The sequence below is a fragment of the Larus michahellis genome, chromosome 2 (assembly GCF_964199755.1).
Source record: "Larus michahellis chromosome 2, bLarMic1.1, whole genome shotgun sequence".
Lineage (NCBI taxonomy): Eukaryota > Metazoa > Chordata > Aves > Charadriiformes > Laridae > Larus > Larus michahellis.
The window spans coordinates 3836020-3862441 of record NC_133897.1 but is presented as its reverse complement, the minus strand read 5'-3'; the positions used below and the strand labels follow the sequence as shown (position 1 = coordinate 3862441).

The 26422-nt window shown below is 43.9% G+C and overlaps 1 protein-coding gene across 36 annotated transcripts in view; it reads right to left on the bottom strand.

Annotated features, from left to right (window-relative positions):
- The window catches only part of OBSCN (obscurin, cytoskeletal calmodulin and titin-interacting RhoGEF), a 200607-nt gene that overhangs the window by 133506 nt on the left and 40679 nt on the right, over positions 1-26422 (bottom strand). For all 36 annotated transcript variants that reach the window (XM_074573946.1, XM_074573908.1, XM_074573915.1 and 33 more), the window contains exons 12-27: positions 22656-22931; positions 21684-21959; positions 17387-17656; positions 15988-16263; positions 15229-15504; positions 13924-14199; positions 12846-13121; positions 11438-11704; positions 10673-10942; positions 10180-10443; positions 5462-5728; positions 4537-4649; positions 3658-3811; positions 2155-2316; positions 1548-1652; positions 612-878 (exon numbers count right to left, since the gene is read on the bottom strand). In XM_074573946.1, coding sequence (XP_074430047.1) covers positions 612-878; positions 1548-1652; positions 2155-2316; positions 3658-3811; positions 4537-4649; positions 5462-5728; positions 10180-10443; positions 10673-10942; positions 11438-11704; positions 12846-13121; positions 13924-14199; positions 15229-15504; positions 15988-16263; positions 17387-17656; positions 21684-21959; positions 22656-22931 — 3795 coding nt within the window. The remainder of the gene's footprint in view (positions 1-611; positions 879-1547; positions 1653-2154; positions 2317-3657; positions 3812-4536; positions 4650-5461; positions 5729-10179; positions 10444-10672; positions 10943-11437; positions 11705-12845; positions 13122-13923; positions 14200-15228; positions 15505-15987; positions 16264-17386; positions 17657-21683; positions 21960-22655; positions 22932-26422) is intronic.

Genomic DNA, 26422 nt, shown 5'->3' with positions numbered 1-26422 from the left:
TAGGAGTCACGAAAGAACGCTTTCATTAGCATCCTGTACACTCATGCCATTCTTTCGGCATTTGAATACTACACTTACTGGCTCAAAATGCCTTAAAACATCCTTTCTTTTTTTCCATAAAAATAAACATATATTGCTGGTCACAGGTCAGACAGTGAGACTGTGAGAAAGCCTCAGGAGAATCTGGATCTCCTGTTTCCCAGTCCTATTTCTAAGGCCACCTTCCTATCCTGATATCAAACACTTGGCACTATAAAATGGGGAAAAAAAAAACTTTCATTGAAATGCAGATGTTGATAATAGGAAAGAGACTGATTAGCTACAGCAACTTTTCCCTGAACAACAAACTTTGTCCAGCACATCTGATCAGCTTCGCTGGAACAGGAATTTTATCACTTTCCTTAGGAGAATATATCATATATTCATTTTACAGGATGATCCTGCACTTATCACCCTAAAAATAAACAATATCAAATGAATTCAAGAAGAACTCAACACAGAATTACAATAGTTTTAAGTGCTATTGTGTTTTCAAAGTAAATGACAAGGGCTTTTTGAATTGGCCAATCCTCCTACCAGTGCATCCTAAAGGGGAAAAAATGGTTTACTACCTTCAACAAAGAAATTAGCACTGCTTTTGTCATCAAAGGCATCACAAGTGTACGTGTCCTCATCTTGATAATCCGCATCGTTGATGATGAGTTTCCGATAGACACCATCGCTCACAATTTCGTATTTTTCACTGGGGTGAATTTCAACGTCCTTTTTATACCATTTAACTTTGGCATTGGCACGAGACACCTGGCACTCCAGGAATCCCCGATGTTTTTCAAGAGCAATCTTATCTCGCAAAGGCTTCACAATTTTTACAGGCAGCTCTAAAAGGAGTAAAAAAAGATGGAATAATCAGTTTCCATGAAAGGTGCCAATTAAAACCTCATTAGCAATATTTCTTTTATGTTCAGTTATTTGGATGATGACAGGAATCCCTGCTACGCTAAGCACTCAACTAACACACAGCAAGTAAAGAGCTAATTAAGGGAAACGTTTTATCCCTATTTTCCCCCTTGAGTGGCTGAACTGCCGAGATAATAGGTAATTTACTCAACACCACACAGCAGTGCCATGGCAGAGCCAGGGGTTGATCTCAGATTTCCTGAGCTCCTCATCAGTGTGTTAATTCCAATGTCTTCCTCCCCTCTGTCTTTATCACACTGTTTAAGTTAAACACAAAAGAGACGCTGTATTACTTTTAAATTTACACCAAAAAGAGAGAATGCAGGAGAAACTCAAGCTACAGCTTTTTGACCCTTGAAGTTCAAACATGACTTTTAATGTCTTAAGGTACAAAACCAACCCCCTGAGAAAATAAACTGCAAAAGTAAATTCCCAGGCTGATATTTCACATTCAGTGAGTTAGGCAGGAATTTTTCTTTCCCTGAAACTTCTAGGTCTTGTTTAACCTTCTTGACATTAAAAGTAAAGGAAGTTGTTTGGTTTGTAACGTGAGAGCACTTAAGCAGTATTAGCATGAGAAGCATAATTACCTTTTACAGTAAGCTGGGCACGAGATTCTGCCTTTTCCGCTACAAATTTGATCTCTGCTGCATCTTCGACTTGGACCCGCGTGTAAGTCAGTGAATAGGTCTTTCCTGAGAACAGAGACACAAGCAGACATAGTTTCTCCTGAGCAAAACAGCTTCACTCTCTGAGGCACACGGCCAGGTTGAGCATCATTCATCTGGTTTCAGTGCATCACCACCTGCTCTCACGGCAGCAACGCCGACCCTTCCCCTATGGCTACGTCCCTGTACTAAAAAGATAACCTAACCTCAGATCCTCCAAGGGCTGGTTGAGTGTGGTCCCCACCATCTGGAAAGGACTTGAAACAGAGGACCCCACCCACTGTCAGATGATACAAATTCCCACCCACTGCTGGCAGCATGGGATGGTGGGATGACACCAAATTTGCCTTATTATGGTTCCCACCATGTGACTGTCCCAGCCTAGCTGCAGCCTCAAAACAAAAGGGAACTTTCTGCTGAAGCTTCTTAACTGATTTTGGAGGACAGACCCTTCTGCCGAGTCTCCCCTACCAGCACCTAACTCCAACCCACCCCCATTTGAGAACGAGATCCCCCTTTTACATCCTACCATCTTGACGCATTCTAATATTGTCGGCAGCCTTCAGCTTGTTGTCATTTTTGTACCATTGGGTTTGGACCTCATCATGCGAAATCTCACAGACAAAAGACGCGCTCTCATATTCATTCACTTCCACATCTTCCAGTGGTTTAACAATCTTGATATCTCGGGCTGTGAAATCAGAGAGACAAATATTGATTTGGGGTTTTCTCCATAACTGAGTGTGGTGTGTTTGCCTTCCGCATACTTGCATGGAAAACCTGGGATTGTGTTTTATTCTAGACAAGCCTCCCTTCCCGGGTAGTTTCTCTCTTCAACACAGTAAATACACTTTATGCTTGAACCTACAGGTAGAACTACCAGCTACAGTGGAGCTCACTGCAAGAGGATTTTTTGGATGCTGGAACTTCATACAGATTTTGAAAGAAGTTAGGCATATTAATGAAAGAAAATCTGCAAAGGAAAACTAAACACAAGGCTACAATCTCTCATGTCACTATAACCCTGTCTCATTCATATGGTTCTCTATGCTCTCCTCTGACTCCATCAGCCACATGTCCCACCTAGGAGATACCTTTTCTTCAGGGTTCCCCGAACTCCACATAATCCTCTCCCTCTGCAGCTTTGGCCTAACTTATGGCAGAACTGACCCATATTTCTGTGCTACTGCAGCTCTTTCCTTTTCCCTATCAAGGGAAGGCCTTGATACACCTTGGATCAGCCTCAGGAGCAGAGCTCAGATGCAAACCACAGCCAGCATTCAAATAGAAACCCATCCTAGTCGCAAAGTCAGGGAGAAAAAGGGGAGTTCAGCAGAACAATGGAACAGGACAGATGGACATGAAGATCATGCTGAACCCAAGTGGCCACATGAGGACAGCATCTAGTAAGCAATAAGAAAGAGCTGATCTGTCTTTTCAGATGTCCCTCTGGAAAATAACATCTGCCAGGACACAGCAGACCGTTCAGTCAGCAGGCCTTCATCACTAGCTTTTCTAGAGAAGCTGTGGTGCTTCTGAGCCTGGTGACAAAATACATTTGGGACTTGACCAGTTGCACAGTGCAACACACGGAGAGAAAAGCTGTCTTGAGCATAAAAGAGAGTTGCACTCAGAAAGCATGGCACTTCCCTTGCACTTATAAAAGTAGGGCACTTCTTGAGATCATACCCAGGGCTCCTACAGTCCCTGTTCAGGCAAAGTCCCCCTGTGACAATGGCAGAAGGTCCCACCCAAGACCATGTCAGCACCAGCCATTAAATCCCTGCTTTGTGCCAGGCTGTCTGCTATTTGATAACTTGCAAATCTAGAAACATCATTTCAATTCCAGAGACCAGAAATCACTTATGATAAATGGAAAACACAGGACAACTCTGCCAGCACTTTCTCACTAGGAAGAGAAAGTTATCCAAAATGAATAATTGAGAAATACACAAACCATCCACAAAGCATTTCTTGCCATGGAGTCAAAAATACTGCAGTAGATGTAATTTTCTGCTTTAGTCAAACATACCGTGAACCTTTAGGGTAGCTGATGTCTTGTCTTCAGCTGCTTCACACGTATAGGTTCCCTGGTCTTCATATTCACACTTGTGAATAACGAGGCTTCTCCTATTTCCCTGGGAAATAATCCCCACCATTTTACTTTGCCGGAGCTCCTTCCCATCCTAGAAGAGAAAAGGCCAAACCAGACCACCATCAACTCTTCTACGTTTGCAGCGAGCAAAGCAAACAGTCAGATCTGTGCTTACTTCACCTGTCTCATTGGACTTAATGGAACTGCGCTTACTGGAACACCTGCTGAAACTTCAGCACAGTGGAAAATTTGCAAGAAGCAGGAATGGCTGAAGAACACGCATAACTTTTGGTTGACCTTAGACCCCCATTTGAAGGCTTAAGGCACCGTACAGGTTTAACAATAAGCCCCTTCAGACATTACCTTGAATAAATGCTGTTTTCCTCATTTAAGGGAAGTATCATCTGAGCCCCAAGGAAGGTTTACAAAATGCCTGAGCTGATCCCTGAAATGACTGTCAGGTGCAAAGGGAATTGAGGCTTCACCTTAAATCACAGTTCCCAGTCCTGGGTGAGAACTGCTAGGTGTGAAGTGCAGCACAAGACTGCACTGCTATCAACACAGAGCAACAACAGCTCAGGAGTTCACCATAAACTCAAGAGAAGTTTAACTTTCAACCTGATAAATGCACTCAGTAAATAAATAATACTAAGAGCAATGAACTGGGCAAGTAAAAGAACACAAGGACAAGAGAGCAATACTAAACGCTGTATAACAAAGGCTCAGACTCACGTCCCCTAGAAGTGAAATTAAAGACTCTCATTCCCTTCCAGAAAAGTCAGAAATTAAGACACCACTATCCGTTAAGTGCTGTACCTTGAACCACTTAACATCCACGTTGGGCCTGGACAGCTCACACTCAAATGTGACCTTGTCCTTCTGAGTTACATTGATGTCTACCAAAGGTTTGCTGATTTTCACAGGCAATTCTGAAAAGAAAGAAAAGAAAAAAAAAAAGAGAAGGTCAAGTTAGTGGGGAATAAGGTCTCCAGGACCATCTGGCAAAAGCAACAATCATAGAATCATCTAGATTGGAAGGGACCTTTAAGATCATCAAATCCAACCATTAATATAACACTGCCAAAACCAGCACTAAACCATGCTTCTCTGTACCACGTCTACCCATCGTTTAAATACCTCCAGGGATGGGGACTCCACCACTTCCCTGGGCAGCCTGTTCCAACGTTTGATAACCCTTTTGGTGAAGAAATTTTTCCTAATATTCAATCTAAACCTCCCCTGGTGCCACTTGAGGTGATTTCCTCTTGTCCTATTGCCTGATAATTGGGAGAAGAGACCAACCCCCACCTGGCTACACCCTCCTTTCAGGTAGTTGTAGAGAGCAAGGGGGTTTCCCCTGAGCCTCCTCTTCTTCAGGATGAACAATCTCAGCTCCCTCAGCTGCTCCTCACAGGACTTGTGCTCCAGATCCCTCACCAGCTTTGTTGCCCTTCTCTGGACATGCTCCAGAACCTCAAAAAGGCAGAGCCTAGCTTCCATGTTTAGTAAAACTTGTGAAAACAAAATCATATTGTTTTGAGCACATGATCACAATTTGCTCTGTGGACAATGATGTTACAATAATCCTGTTGACATTAGAAGGACTGATGTCCAGTTACTGGTGATGGTCCAGTGTTTAACATTCCTTGCAGTTACAAGGAAAGCTTGTTGCCCTCTTAAAAGCTTGCTCTCTGGGTCAAGAGAAGACAACCGTGTCCCACACCAACCAGGGCCTGAGTACCTCTCACAGTGAGTCTCCCTGATGAATGGATGCCCTCCGCTTTGAAGGAGATGAGTCCTGCATCTTCAAGAGCCACCGAAGAAAGAGTCAGTGAATGTTTCTTCCCCAGGACACCAATACTGATATTCGGTGCAGGCTTCAGCCGAACGCCATCCTTCTGCCAGGTCCCTTCCACGTCCTCATGCGACACCTCCACCTCGAAGGTGACGGTCCCTTTCTCGGAGACTTCGCGAGGCTGAAGACCTTTCACCAGCTTGATTTGCCTCACTGGAAAAACAACAGGGACAAGTTGGAGATATCACACCAACAGCCATAAAACAGCCTGAGGACTTCCAAAACAGATTATTTCCATATTCCTCATGAGGGTACCTACCAATTAATTGGTATCTGCCAATTAAACAACCACTTTTACAGGAAATAAGAGGAGTAGGGGCATTCCTGTGCTGGGTGAGGTGGTCATCAACCACCATCAGGAAGAAACACTCTAGAAGAAGATAACACCGTTTTATTTACACTGGGACCAGGATCCCTGTGCTGTACAGCAGGAGAGATGTTGCTGAAAATCCTCATTCTGCAGGCACGATTCAAGAGAAAGAAGATGATAATAGAGATAACAGAGCAAGAATGAACGAACAATATTGTTCAGCTTTTCAACAAGGATAAAACAAGGGAGAGAGGGAAGCAGCGAGGAAAGGAGAAAGCTCTAGTAAAAGGGAAAAAAAATCCACGATAAGGTGTGAAGTGCTCTGACACCTTCTAAGGTTTAGGGAAAAATGCATCCATGTTTTGGGTGAATATTACCTATTTCTACTACAAGACATCAGTGCCCTATGAGACAGTAAAATGGATTTAGTGCTTAACCTTGTCTCACCTTTAAAAGAAATCATGTTGTCAATTAAAAAAACAAAAAAAAAAATTCCTCTACAAAGCCATGTATTATTCACAAAAACCTTCAACACCCTGTGTCCCCTGGGAATATTTCGACCTTCCTAGAGCCTGTTCAGCAGAGATAATCCACATTCAGCCAGGATCTGAGCCCAAACCTGAGCGGGAGTGGGCTGAGGGCTCAGTTCTGTGGTCACGGCCTGGACCCAGCTCCTTGGCTGAGGACACCACAGCCTGACTGAGGCTCAAACGACTCCTGATGGCACCTATCCTTACACCACATGGAGGACGACGGGGAACAAACTATTTCTCCAAAGGTCCCACAGAGGTTATACGAATACACTATGACTTTATTAACACACTTTACTAACAGCAGAGTACTGTTGCCCCCGGGAGGGCAGCAGCAGGCTCCATGCAATGCCGTCTCCTTACACCTTTCCTGTCTGCCCTGTTGCTTGTTACACCTCACAGCAGGTTTAGAGAGGAGCCTACACGTCCTTTGCAGGGTCCTGTCCAATTTCTCTCTCAAGGAAACCACACTGATTCCTCTCTCATGCCCTTCTCCGAGGTCACGACCACTTAAGCCCAAGTTTGCCCCAAGGACATGTCTTGACCCAGACAAATGAGGGAAGTACAGTCACTTCCAGCAGCTTGTTCTTTGCTTCCCAAACTAATACACCGGCTCTCCTGGCTTTGCTCACTAGAAGTTGCATCACTCCCTGATTTTTGATCTCATGTCGTGGCCAGTTCCTACCCCCCCAGGGTACCTCATTCTCTAAACTGAGCAGAGCGTACCTGCTCTCTCTCTGTCTGGCCTTTCCCCTAGCTTAATCAAACAGTGAACGGAGCAAGGATCAAACTGAAGTTATTCCAAGGAGATAGCGAAATGGACTTGCAAAAACATTAACTAAATAGCATAGCAATTTCAAACTCAGTAAGTGGCCTCCTGCATATATTCTTATCTGGTGTTGTACGTAGGATGGAAAAAAAAAATAAATCGCTTCTCAAAGCTATTGTCATAAAGCCTCAACAGTTGGGGAATGGTAGAACTTTTACAGGATTTATTTTAATACACAATATTTTGTGTCCAGAGATTTCAAATTTCATACTCTTGTTCCCAGTATAATTTCTGCTATAATTATTTGACCTAATTGTGCTTTTCCCTGCTGAAAGCTTAGAGGTGTATCAGAAGAACCACCACTTTACCCATTACTTACTTAAGTCTTCCACAAAGATCTCCTCCTGGCCACAACTGAAAATTGATATTCAGCCAGATATGTTATCGGTTTGATCAGCTCAGTTGTTTTTAGGATCTCCTGGCATCTTAAGATCAGAACAGATGCTTATCTTTTGATGAAGCAACTTTTATACTGGAGTAAATCAACTGATTTTCATATAGCTATTCCTTATTTACCTCGCTCCAAAAGCAATCTCAAACCGAACAGCATCAGTCCAGCTTGGTATTTTTTTTAAAAAAGGTTCTTGAAATCAGGCTTCTTAGTCTAAGGGTGGGCACCAGATAACGTCAGCTCAATTCCCCTGACTATGAGCATCTAAAGAACGTCTGCTGACCTCGATGTAAGCTCTAAAACATTCTACTAAAAAGGGGCCTTTTGCTTAGATGCCAAAAAAAAATAATAATGGAGCATAATTTTAGACTTCTACTTTTAGAGTCTTGCTTTGGCTGTAAAGCAGCGTGAGAGCTCGGTGCCATCTCAGCTGGAGGACTCGGATGCAGAGTACATACAGACTAGCGAGATTCTTGTATACATTCCCTTTCTGCTGTATCTCGTGACTAAGGCTTGGATCATCATATGCAAAAAGAATTCCCTATTACGATGAGCCGATTCCCCTTTTTAGTCACGATCCCTCTTGAGTCATCTTGAGTCTCCATCACTGCATGAAACCATCTCAGTCCATCAACAGAGGAGCTACTTTTTAGAGTGACACTAAGTGTAAGTGATGAGAATGCAGCTGGGTGCCTGGAAAGCACAAACCAAAATCCCCTCTCTCCACCAGAATAGGAAGCTTACAAACCAGAGACAGACACACAATTTTGCTTACACGACTCACCTTGCACAAAAATACTGTTGGCAGCTGTCAGAACTACTCAATTATTTCCTACATAAACACTGTTCCCTCATTTTTTGGTTTTACCACGTGGCTATAGCAACAGTCAGTGCCTAAAAACAAGCGTAGCTGAATCTACAACCAACTGCTGAAACATCTTGCTGGAAGCAAAATGAGTATCACGCAGAGTTTGAAAAAAATGCCTTGGGGTACAACATGTGGAAGAGGATCGAGCAGAAAACTGCCCCATACTGAGCTGCATTCTTCCAAAATATTGTGACCACGGAAGTGCCATATTTCTTTCTCTCCTGTGGACCCAGTTCATCCCATTTAACTGAGACAGTAAACCTGAATCTAGTTCTAAATCAGGATTGTAATCACCCATGCTTTCTTGAATACTCAGAAAGACGCTCCAGAATGTAATTCAGCACATCTAAGACTTAAAACACTCTCTGGAGGTCTCATTCTCCCTGTTGGCTACAGAAGGGGCTGAAAGTGATGCGCTAGGTTTAGGCTGCATGAATCCAAGCCTGATCTACCAGCTGCTAGTCACCGGTAATGTCTGTTTTTCTCTAGAGCTATTCAGTTTGGAAAAAAGGATGAGCAATCACCAATAAAAGCGATTACTCCCCATATCAGGATGATAAATAAGTGGGTTTTTGACAACTGTCGGCCAGGAAGATTTTGAAGATGAAGCTGTCTTAGCAGTGCATGAAAGTGATTTGACAAACCCTGCTCTGTTTGAAGCAGTATGACATTAAATTTGGATATCTTTGATACCATCAAAAGACTACAACATTATAAGGCTGATAAGGCCTAGAAAAATCATCTAGCCCTTCTCTCCCGCTCTAGGACACACTCAGTTCTTTACGTCATCCCAGACAGATATTTCACCAACCTTTTCTTAAACCCATGATGGAGGCTCCAAAACCTCTCCAGACAACATATTCAGTTGTCCAGCCATTAAAAAGCTTTTTTATTGTATAACCTGGATCTTTCTCTTTGCAATTGAAGTCCATTATTTCCTGTCGTTATCTCCACATGGAGAACAGATTGTTCCCTTCCACTTTATAACAGCCTTTTAGGTACTTGAAGTCTGCTATCAAGTCCTTCCTTACCTATTATTTATGACCTACACAGCACCAATTGGTGTCAGGGGCTTTACAAACAAAATTAGACAGTCCTTAAGCGCTTAAACCCTGTCTCCATCTATCCCTTAACAATCATGACAAAAGGATGTAGGAAAAAGGACAGAAGTACAGGGCTAGAGCTGAGACACCATTAGCTTATTTGAAAGGGCAGCACCCTCAGATAGAAAATTTGCTTTTGTAGGTTTTTTTAACCCTGACTGAATATAAAGAGACATTCTGAAAGAGGTGTCTTTCAGAGAAGAATTAGGGCAATGGATGGCTGAAGAGGGAACGGTTTGCTAAAAGCCATACAAAGGGAAAAAAAAACAGTGTATAACAGAATGAGAAATTTCAGAGGAAGGAGAAGAACCAGCTAAGAAGCTTAATGGTCAACAGCATCACTGAAAGCTGGAGGGATGAGATGGAGGCAACAAGAATCAGCCAGCTGTTCTCTGTTCACTGCCCTTGCTTCCACCTCCTCTCAGTCATTTGATGGTGGCCAAGCCCATGTTGTGTCCCTGTGTCCCCATGGCAGGTGGGGGTGGCAGTGGCCATTACGATAATGGAAGACACCAGAATCTGCCTTCAAACCCTGTCCAAGGTATATATAGAACTGGTGATCATTCAACTTACTTTCCACATTGATCTTGGCTTGGGTCTTGTCATCAGGACTCTCACAGCAGTAGAAGCCCCTGTCTGCAAAGGAGATGTCCTTAACCACCAAGGTATGCTTTGTTCCCTCAGTTTTGATCTCTATTTTTTCACTGGGTTTCAGTACGATGCTGTTCCTCATCCACTTCACCTCTGCAGGCTTGGTCAGCTCTACCTCCAAGGTCACTGTGTCCCTCTCTTCAACTGTTCTGGGCTCCAGTTTCTTCTTGAATGAGATTGAGGCCTCTGCCAAAGGAGAAAAATATTAGTAAGAACGTAGAGGATCCAGAAAACAGGCTTTTGGAGAGAATTTAAATGGTGGCTTATGTATCTCCAAGTCCCAGTGCATTTTGGGCACCCGTATTTAATGATACAAAAGCAGGGTTTGCCTACTGCTAACAATCAAAGCACAGCCACGTAAAACAGCATAGGTCCTAGCATCAGTGGCAGCCTAAAGGCCTTTATTACCTCTTACCTCGCACTCTGAGATTGGCTGTGCTTTCTACACCCTCAGCATCGGCAGAGATTTCGGCTGCATCTTCCAGCGTCAGATCAGTGATGGTGAGGCTGTGGTTGGTGTCCTTCTGCGAGATCACATACTTCTCGCTGGCTTCAATCTTGACACCGTTCCTGAGCCAAGTGACCACAGCATCACTGGGAGAGACGGTGCACTTGAACACAGCCTCTTTCCCTTCCTCAGAGACCACGCTGTTGAGGCTCGTAATGAATTTCACCACTCTGGGAGCTGATGGATAGGAATAAAACATTTAGGAGCGTGTTTTTGAGACATGGCATGAACACCTTGAAAGAGCCAAAAGATTCAATGACTTTATCAAAACCATCAATTTTTATTACTTAAAATAAGTGATCACAATAGCGGATCATCATATTTCTCATCGCTGGGTAAGTTTTGTATAAAGAGGCCAGAAGAGCAAAGCAAACAAAGAAGGGGGGAAAAATCCTGTCTTAGATTTGGCATAATTAACCCCAGCCTCAAATGCAAGATGAAGGTCAGTTTGCCCACATATTAAGAGACCGGAGTTCAACAGGTCACGAAATCATTATGTTCTTCACAAACAGAGGTTCCAGTAACATTCAGAGAGAGAGAGTGGAGTTTTGTATTTTTTTTAATCAACACAGGAGACAGCACAAACACATGAAAAAACTCAGCTTTGCACAGCTGTTATAGTTGAGGACAAATCCCAAGGATCCCCCTACATGGACACCATTAGAGACATACCTTTGGGGGTGACGGTAATGCTGCTCTTGTCATCTCTGGACTCGCAGGAGTACTCTCCCTCATCCTCAGCCCGGATCCCTGTTATTGTCAGGATTCGTTTGACACCTTCCTCACGAATCTGGAAACGCTTGCCGGGCTTGATCTCAACTCCATTCCTGTGCCACACCACCTTCCCTTTGGCATGGCTCACGTCGCAGGTCAAAGAGACGCTGCCTCCAATCTCGGCATTAACAGCTTCGAGTTTTTTGGCAAACTTCACTGGGATTTCTGAGAGGCAGAAGAAGGAAAAATGATAAGAACGGGGGAAAGATAAGAAACCTGTTCCAAGAAACTGGTTCTGGACAACTTTAAAAAAAAATAATAATAATAATTAAAGAAATAAAAAACCTAACTCCAGAACTTATATGGGGATCAGGGTAGACAAAAAGAACCCAGAAAGGTAGAAATTTAGGGAGTTCCTTTGACATGGTATTTTAATATCACTATCATTCTGTAAAGCAAGAACAGCGTCTTAAAGAAAGATTGGGTATTGCCTTCCTTTCTTTCTAATATTTTTCATGATGAGACCATGTGGTGTTTTTACATCAGAGCCTGATTTGTCTGACAAAGCGTAAAAGATCTGTACAGATGCATAAGCCCCAGCCACCTTTGTGTCTTCTGTCACTAAAGGCACAGCCAATGGAGTCAGATAAATCCACGGTGTGATTTCTTTCATCCTGAAGGAGACATTTCAATAAGTCGGAAGTACCATGACCTATTAGCAGCTGCTCTCTGCCATGACGTCAAAGGGAGTTCAGTGGGTGCATCTCAGCTGCAAACATCTCTACTTTGGGTGTCTGAAGAGAAAGGAGCAGGCCTTTCCTCTTGGACATCACCCCATCATCTCCACCTGTGGACCAGCTGTACTTCATCCTTCTTGTCAGTTTATACCCTCAGCCTACTAAGGAACGGCTTCCCAGGTGCACCATCCCAGGAACAGAGGAGGACACAATTCAGGTCCTGTTTCCCCATGTGACTAACTCGCAGACCTCCTCACACAACATCCCCCTAGATCCTCATCAGTTTTGTCACGCTGGTGAGCAGACTAGGGAAGACTTGAGGCTCTGCCTGTGCCCCAGTTACTGCGTTAGGAGGAGACAGAAACAGCATGTTGAGAGTCGGGAGCAGATGCCAGGAGAAGCACCCATCATAGGCTTCCTTGCTCCCCTGAGTGCCCAGCAAAGGAAAAAAATAGGGTATTTGGACGCAGAACTTTGCTGGCCAATGGTGGGGCAGCCACAGCAGCGACAGCAGCAACTCAAGCCTTGAGGTTGGAACAGTTTTAGAGTTTGGACCTCACCTCCACCCTCCCATGAGGGAAATGTAGCTGTTGGATTGGGACATAACCTGTGTGCTGCTCGCTGCTCACCTTTCACCTGCACTTTGAATTCCTGCTTGTCGCTCTTTGTCTGGCAAGTGTAGACGGCGGTGTCTGTGCTCTCAGCCAGGTTCACCGTCAGGGTCCTGGATGCCCCCTCACTCTTGATCTCATATTTCTTGCTTGCCTTGATTTCTGTTCCATCCTTGAACCACTTCACCACAGCAGCTTCAGGCGTTACTGAAGTGGTCAGTGTGACACTTTCATGTTCTTGAACAACGAGAGGCTCTTTCTGGATAACTTTCTTTTCAAATTTAGCCTCTGGTTCTAGGAAAAAATATTAAAATAGGAAAACTATTAACTTAATGCTCAAATCCTTAATACACAGCAACTTTCTATTGCTTTGTCTTCATGACTCACACCACCAGCTCATCCATAATCTGTAATGACCCGGGGAATATGGCTGAATATTTGTGCCTGGTATAGTCTTGTGCTGAGCGGAGAGAATTAACATGATCTGTCAGGTAACCCAGAGCTTTTGCTTAGAAGAGAAGCAAGGGAAAGGAAACACAAATATACATTTTATCTGCTGCCCACAAAAAGCTTGTTTCTTAGGGAAAAAACAAACAAACAAAAAAACCCCCTGTATAATTTTTCCTCTCCCATTTTTAGGATTTTAGAATAAATTAAGAAGAAATATTAAAGTGCTAAACCTGAATATATGGCCTGTTTTCTGTTTGCTCCACTACCCTTCTCTTGGCCTCTTCTCTGTCTCGTGCAGCAGTTTTGGGGCACACGCAGCAGACAACAAGCTTTTCTTAGTCACCTTTCTCCGCAGCTCTATTTGCTGCTCTTCAAACCTTCCCACTTTCAGCTCCCCCACCACAGAAGCAGGTTGGGTGAAGGGGGGTGCAAAGGAGATAAGCAAAAAACTACGCAGCATTTCCGTAGCCAAAATAAGTCTTCAGCCAGATTTCCCACCTCTACACTGCTAGATTAAAAAAGCCAAATTCATGTGCGATGTGGTTCACTAATCTTGCTCCAAGGGAAGTGGCCGCTGGGTAGGGAATATCCAGTTTTCCTCTAAGCCACCCAGACTGCTGCTTAGCACCTCAAAGTGAACACTCACCAGTTGGTTCCAACTTGAAGGTCAGCTTCTGGCCTGCAGCCTCACAGGTGTATTCTCCAGCATCTTTCTTCTCCAGCTGCTCTATAACCAGGCGCCGGGTTTTGCCCACAGTTTCTATTTTGAATTTTCTAGAGGAAACGAGCAGTCTTCCATCCTTGTACCATTTCACTTCGGTTGCGTCCTGTGCTACCTCACAGATGAGGGTGGCACTTTCTGTCAGGACAGCGTTCACCTCCTTCTGGACCTTTTCCTGGTTTATAAATGCAGGTTTTGGCTCTGAATGCAGAAAAAGAAGAAAATATTGATTGAGGGATTAAAATGAGATCAGTCTTACAGGTTTCTGTGCAGATGTTTGGAAAATGTTTAGGTTGCCACTTGCCAAAGCTTCACTGGGCAATAGCTACCCTTCTGTGTGACCTAATTCCGATGTTCCCAAAGCACATCTTGTCCTGCATATCACCAAAAGCTCTCAAATTCCTTTTACTTAAGACCTATAGTGAAATGTCAAGGTCACAATTATAGCACTACGGGCTTCTGGAATAGACTCTTCATGGTCTCTTCCACTGTCACAAATGTGACTTTCAAAGGGACAAAGGAGCTAGGATCTCCCTTGCGTGCTCAGGAAGGCCAGGATCATGGCTGGCAAGGTACCCGAGGTTTTTTGCAGCTTCATCACTCCTTTTAGGACATGCTTAAAGCTGCTTGGGCACCTTGTGAAACCTGTTCCAAAAGACCAATTGCTTGGAATCTTTCACGACAAAGGGAGATGTAGCACCTGGCAGAAGTAGTAAGGCATCTGAGAAGGCTGAGGTGTCAAACACACAACAGCACAAATTCAAAAAAGGTGCTGAGTTTTAAGCCCATCTTGATGAGTGCTCCTGATGAAATTGCAAATGAAAAGCATATTCCAGCCTCTCAGTTTTCAGAAATGGGATCGTAGGTCTAATAAGAAATCGATTTTTGAATGGCTCTTTCCTTTCAAGAGGTTCAGGGCACAGGAATTAACCCTTAAGATCCCAGAAACACAAGAGATCTGAATAATATATTGAATATTGTTATAATAATTATATTACATTTACCTCTACAATTATTATATACACAGGCTAAGAATGAGATAGGCTTTTGCACCATACTAGAGCCAAATATTCCCATTTCTACAAGTCTAGGCAACCAGGTACAGAAAATCAGGTCAACAATACAGGGTGCAAAAAAAGCCCAGACTATTGCAACAGAGCCTTTGTGTAATAGCTATTACATGTATTATTTTATTATCCTCTACTGTAATTAAGACAAGATATGTCTCACCTGTAACATCAATCTTGAAGGTCAGTTTCTGGCCAGCAGCCTCGCAGGTGTACTCCCCAGCATCTTTCTTCTCCACCTGACCCACCACCAGACGACGCGATTTGCCCTCCGACTCCACCTTGAACTTCTTGCTCGAGGTGATCAGTTTGCCCTCCTTGTACCATTTCACATCGGTCTTCTCCTGGGCCACCTCGCAGCTCAGCGTGGCATTTTCTGATAGTGCAGCTTTCACCTCTTTCTGCACCTTCTCCTTGTTCGTAAACACAACTTCTGGCTCTGGAAAGAGAATTTCAGAATGTCTCCAAGATGTGGAGTTGTGCAATCACAACTTGTCATGGCTTACAGGTAACACTGGAAACCAAGCCTCTGACTTGACAATACACATCAAAAACTATTGGTAGAACATTCAAACTGCTTTATGGTGAGTTTTTCTGTTTTGCTTTGGGTTTTACATGCCAACATTGGGCAGACACCCTGCCACTTTTCACCTTGACCCTGCTCTGAAATCCACTGAGAATCAGCTGCATTGCTGAGTTGTTCTGCTTGCACCAACATGTGGGGATGGAGGTGTGCAATCAGTATGTTCCTTTTCACAGCCCTGCTCCTACAGCCACCTTTGTGTGGCTCCCAAAGTTTTTCAAGGATGGAGCTCCCTGTTTTAAGGGTTTTTATAATGTTTTACCCAGAAAATATATAACCATATTCATTTTTCTAAATATTGCAGAGATAGGAAGGCCGTGCCAAAGAATCTTCTCTCACCTGGGACATCAATCTTGAAGGTCAGTTTCTGGCCAGCAGCCTCGCAGGTGTACTCCCCAGCATCTTTCTTCTCCACCTGACCCACCACCAGACGACGCGATTTGCCCTCCGACTCCACCTTGAACTTCTTGCTCGAGGTGATCAGTTTGCCCTCCTTGTACCATTTCACATCGGTCTTCTCCTGGGCCACCTCGCAGCTCAGCGTGGCATTTTCTGATAGTGCAGCTTTCACCTCTTTCTGCACCTTCTCCTTGTTGATGAAAGCATCTTCTGCCTCTGGAATTAAGGGTAGAGGAGCAGATTCAGAAAATTTATTTTCACACATACGCCCCTTCCCAAATGCACACATTAGTCTCTGGATTGTGGTGCTGAAGATGGATTTCCCGTTCACATTCCCTGCCATCACTGTCAATGAATGTTAACATTTCAATAACATCCAGTGCCAGTGAAGGACTCCTTTACTGGTAGTCCAAGGCCACATAGATGGCCCCAAAGCTGCTTTCATTTCCACCACTATCATTCTCCAAATTCTGGAGAAAAGAATTTCACATATCCCGAAGCCCAGCAGCACACCCGTGGATGCAGTCTGTTAGAAGTCTATTTGCTGTAAGAGGACAAGCATTAAATTATCCAAACAACCCAAGAGCTGCAGTTTGCTTTGCCAGCAAAAGCAAATCCAGTTTTGGGAAACAAACTTTATGAGCCTATTCTGTGTCTATATCTTTATTTCCCAAATGCTCCGAATATCATCATCCCAGAAGTATCTTTCTCTAAGGAATGAAAAGTAGCCAACCCCCAGGGTATTTTATTCGCACTACACCATGCCAGAATCAAAAAAGGCAATTTCATATATGAACTCCTCATTTTGCCTTAAATTTATCGAGATCCAACTGAGGGACGTGTCAAGGTTAAATCCTGTTCTTGCTAATGTCATGGTGAAGAGACGTGGTTTCCTCAGCTACGGCTTCTGACACCAATTCTAGTATTTCCTTTTAGCTTGCAAAGGCCATAATAAAATATCCTTCCTAATAAAAACATGCTTTATTAAAGGAAGGAGCATTCACAAGAGAACGCTTGTGCTCAGAAGATTTTGTGTGTCCTTTAATTTCTCCTGCAATTATTGAATTCTCATTTTGCTATCAGTGCATCTCCACCGTATTGCCAGGGAAATTCCCCAACAATCTCAGCCTGTCCTGGGCTTGGGGTATGGAAATGCATTCTTAGTTTTCAAAGAAAGGAGACAGACCTAACAGTTTGAACACAACCACATGAGTAAACAGGGAGAATTTAAATGCTGGCTCCATCACTGTCTGCTGAGATGGAATTTGCCAAGCCACAAAGCTTTGCTTTCCTTCAATTTTTTCAGGATGTAAACCAGAGATGCAGCAAATTCACTCACCTACAACATCAATCTTGAAGGTCAGTTTCTGGCCAGCAGCCTCGCAGGTGTACTCCCCAGCATCTTTCTTCTCCACCTGACCCACCACCAGACGACGCGATTTGCCCTCCGACTCCACCTTGAACTTCTTGCTCGAGGTGATCAGTTTGCCCTCCTTGTACCATTTCACATCGGTCTTCTCCTGGGCCACCTCGCAGCTCAGCGTGGTGTTCTCCTTCAGCACTGCCTTCACCTCTTTTTGCACTTTGTCTTTGTGTTCGAACACATCATCTGCAAGATTGGAAAGAAGGAAAAAACTGGAAAAAAGCCCATGAAAATTAAAACTTTGCCTCCAAGACCATATGGTATTGGGTTTTCGATGGGAGACCACCTGGTAGATTACAGTTTAAATAAAGCAGCTATAAAATTAAAAAGGCTGATAGAGTCAGAGCGAAGCAAATGCTTGAGGAACACTGGCAGGAACAGCTTGCTTTCAGACGGCACAGCTTCTGGCTGCTGCTCATTTGGGCAGCAAGAACTGCCATGCCGGGTCCTTAGGCTTACATCAGCTTTCCCATACACACTCTGTACGGTCACTCTCTGCAGGCCAAGCAGGATGGGCTCTCCTGGGGAAGCAGGACATGTCCTGTTCACTCACAGAGAAGACTGGGCTGAATATTCACAGTAAACAGGCCATAGTCCAGGCAGGATCATTCATTTGCTAGCACCGTCCTCATACTTAGGTCCAAGTAATTTTCAGGAAAAAAAAACGATAAGGGTTATGAAATGGATGCATAACAACTGGAGTCCCTGCAGAAAGATTTATATGGAGTTGTGTCCTTATGAAACAGCATCCTTTCCCAGATGTATTCTACAGAACATGTGCTACTAATAGTACAAAAATCACAGTCATAAAATAATTTAGGATAGGAGGAGTGATCTCTGGAAGTCATCCAGTCCCACTTCCCCACTCACAGCAGATAAAATTACATTGAGTTACTCAGGGCCATGTCCCATTGCGTTCTGAATATCTCCAGTGAGAGGGATGCCACTGCCTCAAGGCTCCTCTTCCAGTGCTTGACCACCCTCATGGTGTAAGTTTTGAATATCTTTTCAGAACCTCTCATGTTGCAGCTGCTATACTCTGCCTCTTCTCCTATCACCATGCATCTTTGAGAAGAACGTGGAGCTGTGGACTCTATATCCTCCCATTAGGTAGTTACAGGCTGCAGTAAACACTCCCCTTTGCCTTTTCTCCAACCTGAAGAAATACGACGTTCTCCAGGCCTCTAGTCATCTTGGTTGCCTCTGTTGGAGCTCTGCCAATAGCACCTCGGATTTCCAGATGTCAAATTCTCCGGTCAGGCAGACATTGAATTAAGAACAGTAATTTGATTTTAGGCTTTATTTTGGCAAATTCCAAGAACATAATTTTAGAAGCTAGGCAGGGGAAATAACCTTGGATATAGGGATCGTAAGATGATCTAGTCTAAAGTAAATAGAGGCATTAACAAAAATCTCTCTGTAACATACTTATTTAGGAATAGCAAACTTGTATGAATCATGACAACTGATTCAGGAAGAAAAGATGAACAATTTGTTCAAGACTCAATGTAGTACCTGGTATCTTCACATTAGAGCGTTCAGAATCTACATCTTACCTAGTGGAAAAGCTGAAAGGAAAAGATCAGCAAGGCCAGCTAAAAAATATGTAACTGCCCTTTAAAAGCCTTTAAAAGGCAAAGCACAAATAAGGAAAGGAGAAAAGGAGAGCTCTGCTGGAAAGCTGTGTCTCTGAGATCAGGAACTGCAGTAATAAAGCAAGATTTGCCAAAAGTCAGGCTGGATCCAAGCTCGTGAATGAGGTTAAGACACCTAGCAAGGGGTATTCCAGCACCAGAAATATATGTAGACAAGGGAAGAAGCAGGTCATGATGCAGAGAGCGTGAGTTTCATGTTTCAGAGATATTTGTATCACAGTTCTGAAGAAAACAAGCCAAAGCTCCTAAAAGGTGTTGTCCTACAGGCTAATTTGTTTATTTTGGTTCTTACCCTCACTCTAGGTAGATGTTTTGCCCTTCGTTACAAAGCAATGGAGGTTACACGAGGAGGTTAACTGAGTGAGGGACTTCTAAGCTCACACATTATGTTCCATCCTGGGCAACTTTCTCAATGAGAGCTTTCAGTTGAGTGAATTTCCCTGAGGTGAATGGTACATCTCTACACCAAGTCTAGTTGGTACGCCTGCTCAGCTGTAGCAAGGTGAAAAAACAAGGTGATCTAGGATGAAAGCACAGAGGGTCAGAGGATCCATTTTCCAGTTCTGGTTCTACAGCGTACTTCCCCAGCAATCTTGAAGGGGAACCCAAATGGCTCCCACCATTTCTGCCTTTAAAGTGACCAGTAAACCTCTCGGTGGCAAGAGGGAGCCTATTCTTCTCTGCTCTCCTTTCTCGTGTTTACCCATTTGCAAAATCTGAGTAACAACCTCTCTTTGGCAGCAACGGGCTTGGGCAACACTCATCTATGTCTTGCAAACAAAATGCCTGTCCCGTTTTCCATGGTACCCAAGTATCCCAAAGCCTGTCATATGAAAAACACTTCCATAAGGTAGGACACTCTTCTTATCCCTGTTTACAGAGAGGATGTGAGATGCAGAGAAGATTGGCAATAGTGACGTTCTCCCCACATCAACCTGCAGAGAACGGTGCTATTTCCCAAAAAAGTGAACCTCCAATGTCCAAGACATAGGATTTTCTCTCACGAATATGATTGTTTCTCAGAAGCCCTAAAAGCAGGCCAATCTTTGGGTTTTCATCCAAAGGTCTCATACAACCTGACGTTAAGTTCTGTCAATGTCTTCCCTTGCTCAGAGAAACACCTTTGGGCTAGGTTACAAGCACGAACAACAGCTGAGGGAACTTGAGTGTCCTGTTGCATCCAGCAGAGGTTAAAGTTCTCCTGGTCCCAGGTGAGAAGATCTTTCCACAGGAAGCTGAGAAGAGCTCTTCCTTCAAACAGTGTTTGTTAATTTCCGCCTTTCACAGTTTCATTTATAATCTGGTACAATTTTTCTAACAGCTTCTGCTATCAAAGACATTCACTGTTTGAAATAATCATCTCCGTCTTACCCTGTGCTATTCCTACAACCCGCACAGAGCTATAGGAAAAAAAAAAAAGTCACATAACGGAGACATGGAATAAGTGTTAACACAGTTTTTCTGGCACAAAGGAGAGTTGCCATCCACAAAGGAGAACGAGGCAAATTTGTCTCTAATTTCCTTGTAGGCTCACCCCCCAGCAATGCGTATCACAGAATGCAGACATGGCAGAGCGACCAGAATGAAACCAAATAACTTTGTACCTCAGCAAGTCCCACGATCGGCAGTCACATGAGTCTCAGTGCTCTAATCTCATGCTTTTACTCCGGCCATGCTGGGAGCAGGCCAGCCACAAGCCACCTCCAGCATGGAAGGTACATAACCACACTCATAGCTGGGTCCAAAATAAATAGCTCAGAGGTTTGGCTGGTGCACCAGGCTGCGTAGATGCACACCCTTCCTAATAGACTTGGTTAGATTCTAGCATTGAGTGAATTCATTGAAAGAAAGACAGGGCAAATCTTTGCTCCAAATCCAATTGAATTGTCACACATCACTTCCCGGGATATGCTTTTAATTGCACACATCTTTAAGGTTTTCTTCTGGTCCAGAGTCAGAAAAAACACACCTACATCAAATTTAGGTTTGTTTTTTTTTTCCTCATAACCCTTTCAAACAAGACAGAGGCAAGGATGATGAGAAAAGAAGTACCGGGTAATATTTTCCTCAAAAATAACTAGCAGCAAGGACAGAAATGTATGCACTGATGATTCACCAGCATACACAAACTACTGGATGCTGATGTGAACTCACCTTCAAAGTTGTATGTGTTGTGTAAGTCCTCATGAAGTCATATTGCCAAACTCTCTCAGCAAAGACATGTCTTGTATAGATGAGGCAGGAAAAACTCTGTCCCAGCACAAATGGAAACTACAGATTCGTAGAGTGGAACTACAGACTCCTAAAGCATGGAAGGATTGTTGTGTGCTTGGCTTATTCTTACATCGTTTTTCTTAATAATCGTTGCTGGTCAAAATCAGGGAAAGAATATTAGCCTAAGTGGACTTTTCCCAAAGCATTTAATACTCGACCTTTAAGAATAACCACTTAAGTTCCGTTGTAAACCGATAGAGACCACGGCTGGAAGTAAATCTATGTCAGTAGGAAACTTTCATTATACCTACAGCAAAAAGATATTTGGTAAGATAATCCCTCACCTGCGACATCAATCTTGAAGGTCAGTTTCTGGCCAGCAGCCTCGCAGGTGTACTCCCCAGCATCTTTCTTCTCCACCTGACCCACCACCAGATGACGCGATTTGCCCTCCGACTCCACTTTGAACTTCTTGTTCGAGGTGATCAGTTTGCCCTCCTTGTACCATTTCACATCGGTCTTCTCCTGGGCCACCTCACAGCTCAGGGTGGCATTTTCTGATAGTGCAGCTTTCACCTCTTTCTGCACCTTCTCCTTGTTGACAAATGCATCCTCTTCTTCTGTGGGGTGAGAGAAGCAATTCAAAATCACAGGTATATTCATTTTGTCCAAAATGTTCACAACCAGATACAACACCCTGCTCATGAGACCTTCCTGCAACTCTGTCATTTTGGAATGGTCCCACTCACACCTAAGATACACTTAGACAGGACATGGCCCTCTGTACACCCTGAGGACAACACATCAGCCATTCCTGAGCAAAATGAACCAATGCTCCAGGAGTTAAGGTTCTTCCCATCCCCCTGGAGCCACAAGAAATGTGACTTTTTCTTCCCTAATGTAATGCACACATAAGGGCCCGATCTCACCGGCCACTGGGACTCCAGCGTAAGCCTTGCCCACTGTAGGTACTTCTTGAGCATGATTCCAGACCTATTTTCCTACGCATCTGGGAGCTGACCCTACCTTTATCCCTAGATATTACAACAGCACATGTAAACCTGTTCAATTTTTCTTTACTCTGAAATTAAAAAACAACAAGGACCACCAAGTGGGATTCAGCTCACAGATGAGGACATCTAGCTAGAGGCATCTGTGTGACAGTGGATGCACACAAGCTGCTTGCCCTGATCTCCCACACTACTCAATGAAGATCTAGGCTACACAGACGCTGGAGCCCAGACAGTGATTCATTTTGCTCTGTCATAAGGGGACCTCATGGACCTTTCTGTGATGAGAAAGAACACATCTCCCACCTGTAACAACAATCTTGAAGGTCAGTTTCTGGCCAGCAGCCTCGCAGGTGTACTCCCCAGCATCTTTCTTCTCCACCTGACCCACCACCAGACGACGCGATTTGCCCTCCGACTCCACCTTGAACTTCTTGCTCGAGGTGATCAGTTTGCCCTCCTTGTACCATTTCACATCGGTCTTCTCCTGGGCCACCTCACAGCTCAGCGTGGCATTTTCTGATAGTGCAGCTTTCACCTCTTTCTGCACCTTCTCCTTGTTGACAAATGCGTCTTCTGCCTCTGAAATAGGGAAACATTAGGGAAAAAAAATACATAAGATATAAATAAATTAGCTTTCAACAAGAAGATATTACATGTATTCTGTGTAGGTGCTCTACAGGATAATTTTTTGTAAGTAACTTGCAGTTCTTTTTATCACACAGAACAATGCACCCTCAAAACACAGTCCATATAATTATCATACCTCTCTGACTAGTCTTCAGGAAGAGCTCCAGCACTTCATTTACAAATTTCTTACAATGAAGACAAAGATAAATTTCCCGCTTTGTGTCTTTATGATAATCCTACACTCCACATTTGGAACTAGCCAAATACACCACAATTATGAGTTGCCGTCTCAACTATCACATTATTTACAGGAATTTACCAGCATCTTGGTATTGTAACTCAATCCTAAAGAAATGACAAAGATACAGTTCTCAATATGGAAATGTACTGGGCCTACAATATTCATAAAACTGGCCTATAAAATTTGAAGTATACTTTTCTTTCCTCAGAAATCTCTAATTTTTCAGAAAACTGGCCATAAGGAATCTTCTCTTAATACTTAACACAGGCAACAAGAATGAAGTGTTTGAAGTCACTTTCTTCCACAGTACCGCTTAGAACTTCCATCTCAACAAGCGGAGTTGGCATCAAAAGGATACCCTGTGTAAATAGTTAGTTTTATGCATTGAAAAGATTCAGTTGTCACCTTGCTAAGTAGGACTGACTGATAAACTGCATCTTTACCGTTTACTTTAATGGTTGTTTTACCTGGTCCTCCTTTTACCCATAACTGGTGTGGTCCCTGTTAGCTTTTATATTAGCGTATATTTGAGATGTGGGAGGACAGACAGACCCTAAATAAATGGGGTCTCCCATTTTTTCATAGAATCATAGAATGTGTTGGGTTGGAAGGGACCTCTAAAGGTCACCTAGTCCAACCCCCCTGCAGTAAGCAGGGACATCTTTAACCAGATCAGGTTGCTCAGAGCCTCATCAAGCCTGGCCTTGAATGTCTCCAGGGATGGGGCCTCCGCCACCTCTCTGGGCAACCTGTGCCAGTGTCTCACCACCCTCATCGTAAAGAACTTCTTCCTAATGTCTAATCTAAACCTACCCTGCTCTAATTTAAAACCATTGCCCCTCGTCCTATCGCTACATGCCCTTGTAAACAGCCCCTCCCCAGCTTTTCTGTAGGCCCCCTTCAGGTACTTTTCCACTGATTTACTGTAATAAATAACTGCATAAGAAGTATAAAATATTTCTGGCATGCCTACATGATTGACATCACATAACAACAACTGCCCAGCATTTAGCATAGGCTGCCTTTGCCTGTTTGAGTTCCAGGTATGTACTTGAGCATTGAAGTCCGTGATCTCACTGCTCTACAGAAGCACAAGCTCCAAAATAAACACTGGACTAGTAAGTGTATGGGGCAGCCATTGCTTTTCAGTTGCAGTGCCAGAATGGAAGATAATTCCTCTACCCAGCTTCAGGCCTCACCTGGTTAAGGTGACTTGGGAAGCTCTTGGTTCTCCCTGGCAGTTATGGTGAACCCCATCACAAAATAGTCAGGGTTGGAAGAGACCTTCAGAGATCATCTAGCCCAACCCCCTGCCAAAGCAGGTTCACCTAGAGCAGGTTGGACAGGAACGCGTCCAGGTGGGTTTTGAATGTCTCCAGAGACAGAGACTCCACCACCTCTCTGGGCAGCCTGTGCCAGTGTTCTGCTGGCCTCAAAGTAAAGTTCCTCCTCATGTTGAGATGGAATTTCCTGTGTTCCAGTTTGTGTCCATTGCCCCTTGTCCTGTCAACTAGGCACCACTGAAAAGAGTCTGGCCCCATCCTCCAAACACCTCTAGATATCGATCAGCATTGATGAGATCCCCTCTCAGTCTTCTTTTCTCCAGGCTAAATCAGACACAGGTCTCTCAGCCTTTCCTTACAAAAGAGATGCTCCAGTCCCCTGATCACCCTTCATAGCCCTCCGCTGGACTCTTTTCAGTAGCTCCTTGTCTTTCTTGAACTGTAGGACCAGAACTGGACAGAGTACTCCAGATGTGGCCTCACCAGGGCAGAGTGTGGGGCAGGGGGAGGATGACCTCCCTCAACCTGCTGGCCACAGTCTTTTTAATGCACCCCATGAGATCATTGGCCTTCTTGGCCACAAGGGCACATTGCACTTCCACAACCTGTGCTACTGCCTTCCTCCCCCCAGTCACTCCCTGCAGCCTCCTAGTGCCATCCTTTACTCCTCCTTGATGACTTTCTCCTCTGCATACGTCTCTGTCATGTCTGTTCTCTGAGTGGCAGCAGCTGCCTGGGAGGACAAGGAGTAGGGGTAAGTTCAGGTCAAGCTCCTTCACTGCTGACCACGGCACTACATGCAATCCCGGGATCCACACCATAGGCTTGCCATCAATATTGCACAGTCCATGGAAAGAGAGAGGTCCTACAGGGAGTCAGCCGAAGCAGCAACCCAGTTTACATGCTCTAAATTTGAGCTCCTCTGTTTATATTGACTGTAGAAGGGGTGTAAGGGGGTGTCATTGTCATTAAGATGTCATTAACGAGGCAGCATACATAGTCGCTGGTGAGTGATGCAAAGCTCAAAGGCACACGTGAGCCCATTTGCAGATTAAGCAGCAATTTGGATCTAAAAGAGCTCAAACACACACCATGGTTTGCCTTCAAAACTGGTTGCAAAAAGACAAACATTCCAACTTCCATCTACAACTCAGATCGGGAATACGAAGGCTGCTCTAAACAAACGAGTCACAAACCAGTTTGAGTAAATGGGTACTGTATTTAAAATTTCTATTTAGCAGGGCAGGAATATTCCAGATGCTCACTTGTCCTCTGCATTCTTGGCCTTTAACATTAAACATTTTTATAGTCGTAGGAAATGTGACCAAATCTTTTAATCAGCTTATGAAGTGATTTATACTAGCCAGTAATTTGTCCTAGAAACTTATTTTAAAGTTAAACAAGCATTCAGATGACATTTCCAACCTCAGCTGCAGTTGGTTAGTGATGTTCCATTGAAATTGAGGAAAACCATTTTCAGGACAGGAAGCCTTGGTCCTCTGCAAATAAGGATTTGATTTGATATCATGAATCTTGAAATAATGAGATTGCAGAATCAGCTTTTTTGGCTACACACCGAGCCCAGTCCCAAGGTATGCAGCACCTGGTTCTGTTAATATGAAACCAAAAAGCCGTAGCTGCATCACAATACTCAACGCCGAGCATCTAACCTTCAAACTGTCCTTAAACAGGGAAAGTTTTTTGCTACCAGCAGAGCCCTGGAGTACAGGAACCCTGAAAAGCTTTCCGAGTGCAATGGTAACAGGATAAATTAAGACTCAGAAAGCCACTGCACTTTGGGATAATCTAGTAAGACGAGGATTTCTGCAGCGAAAGAGCAACCACTCAGAGTACTCATAATCCCTCCTGACTTTCACACTAGATCATTTTCCAGTGAGCGCTGGACTTGCATGTCATGT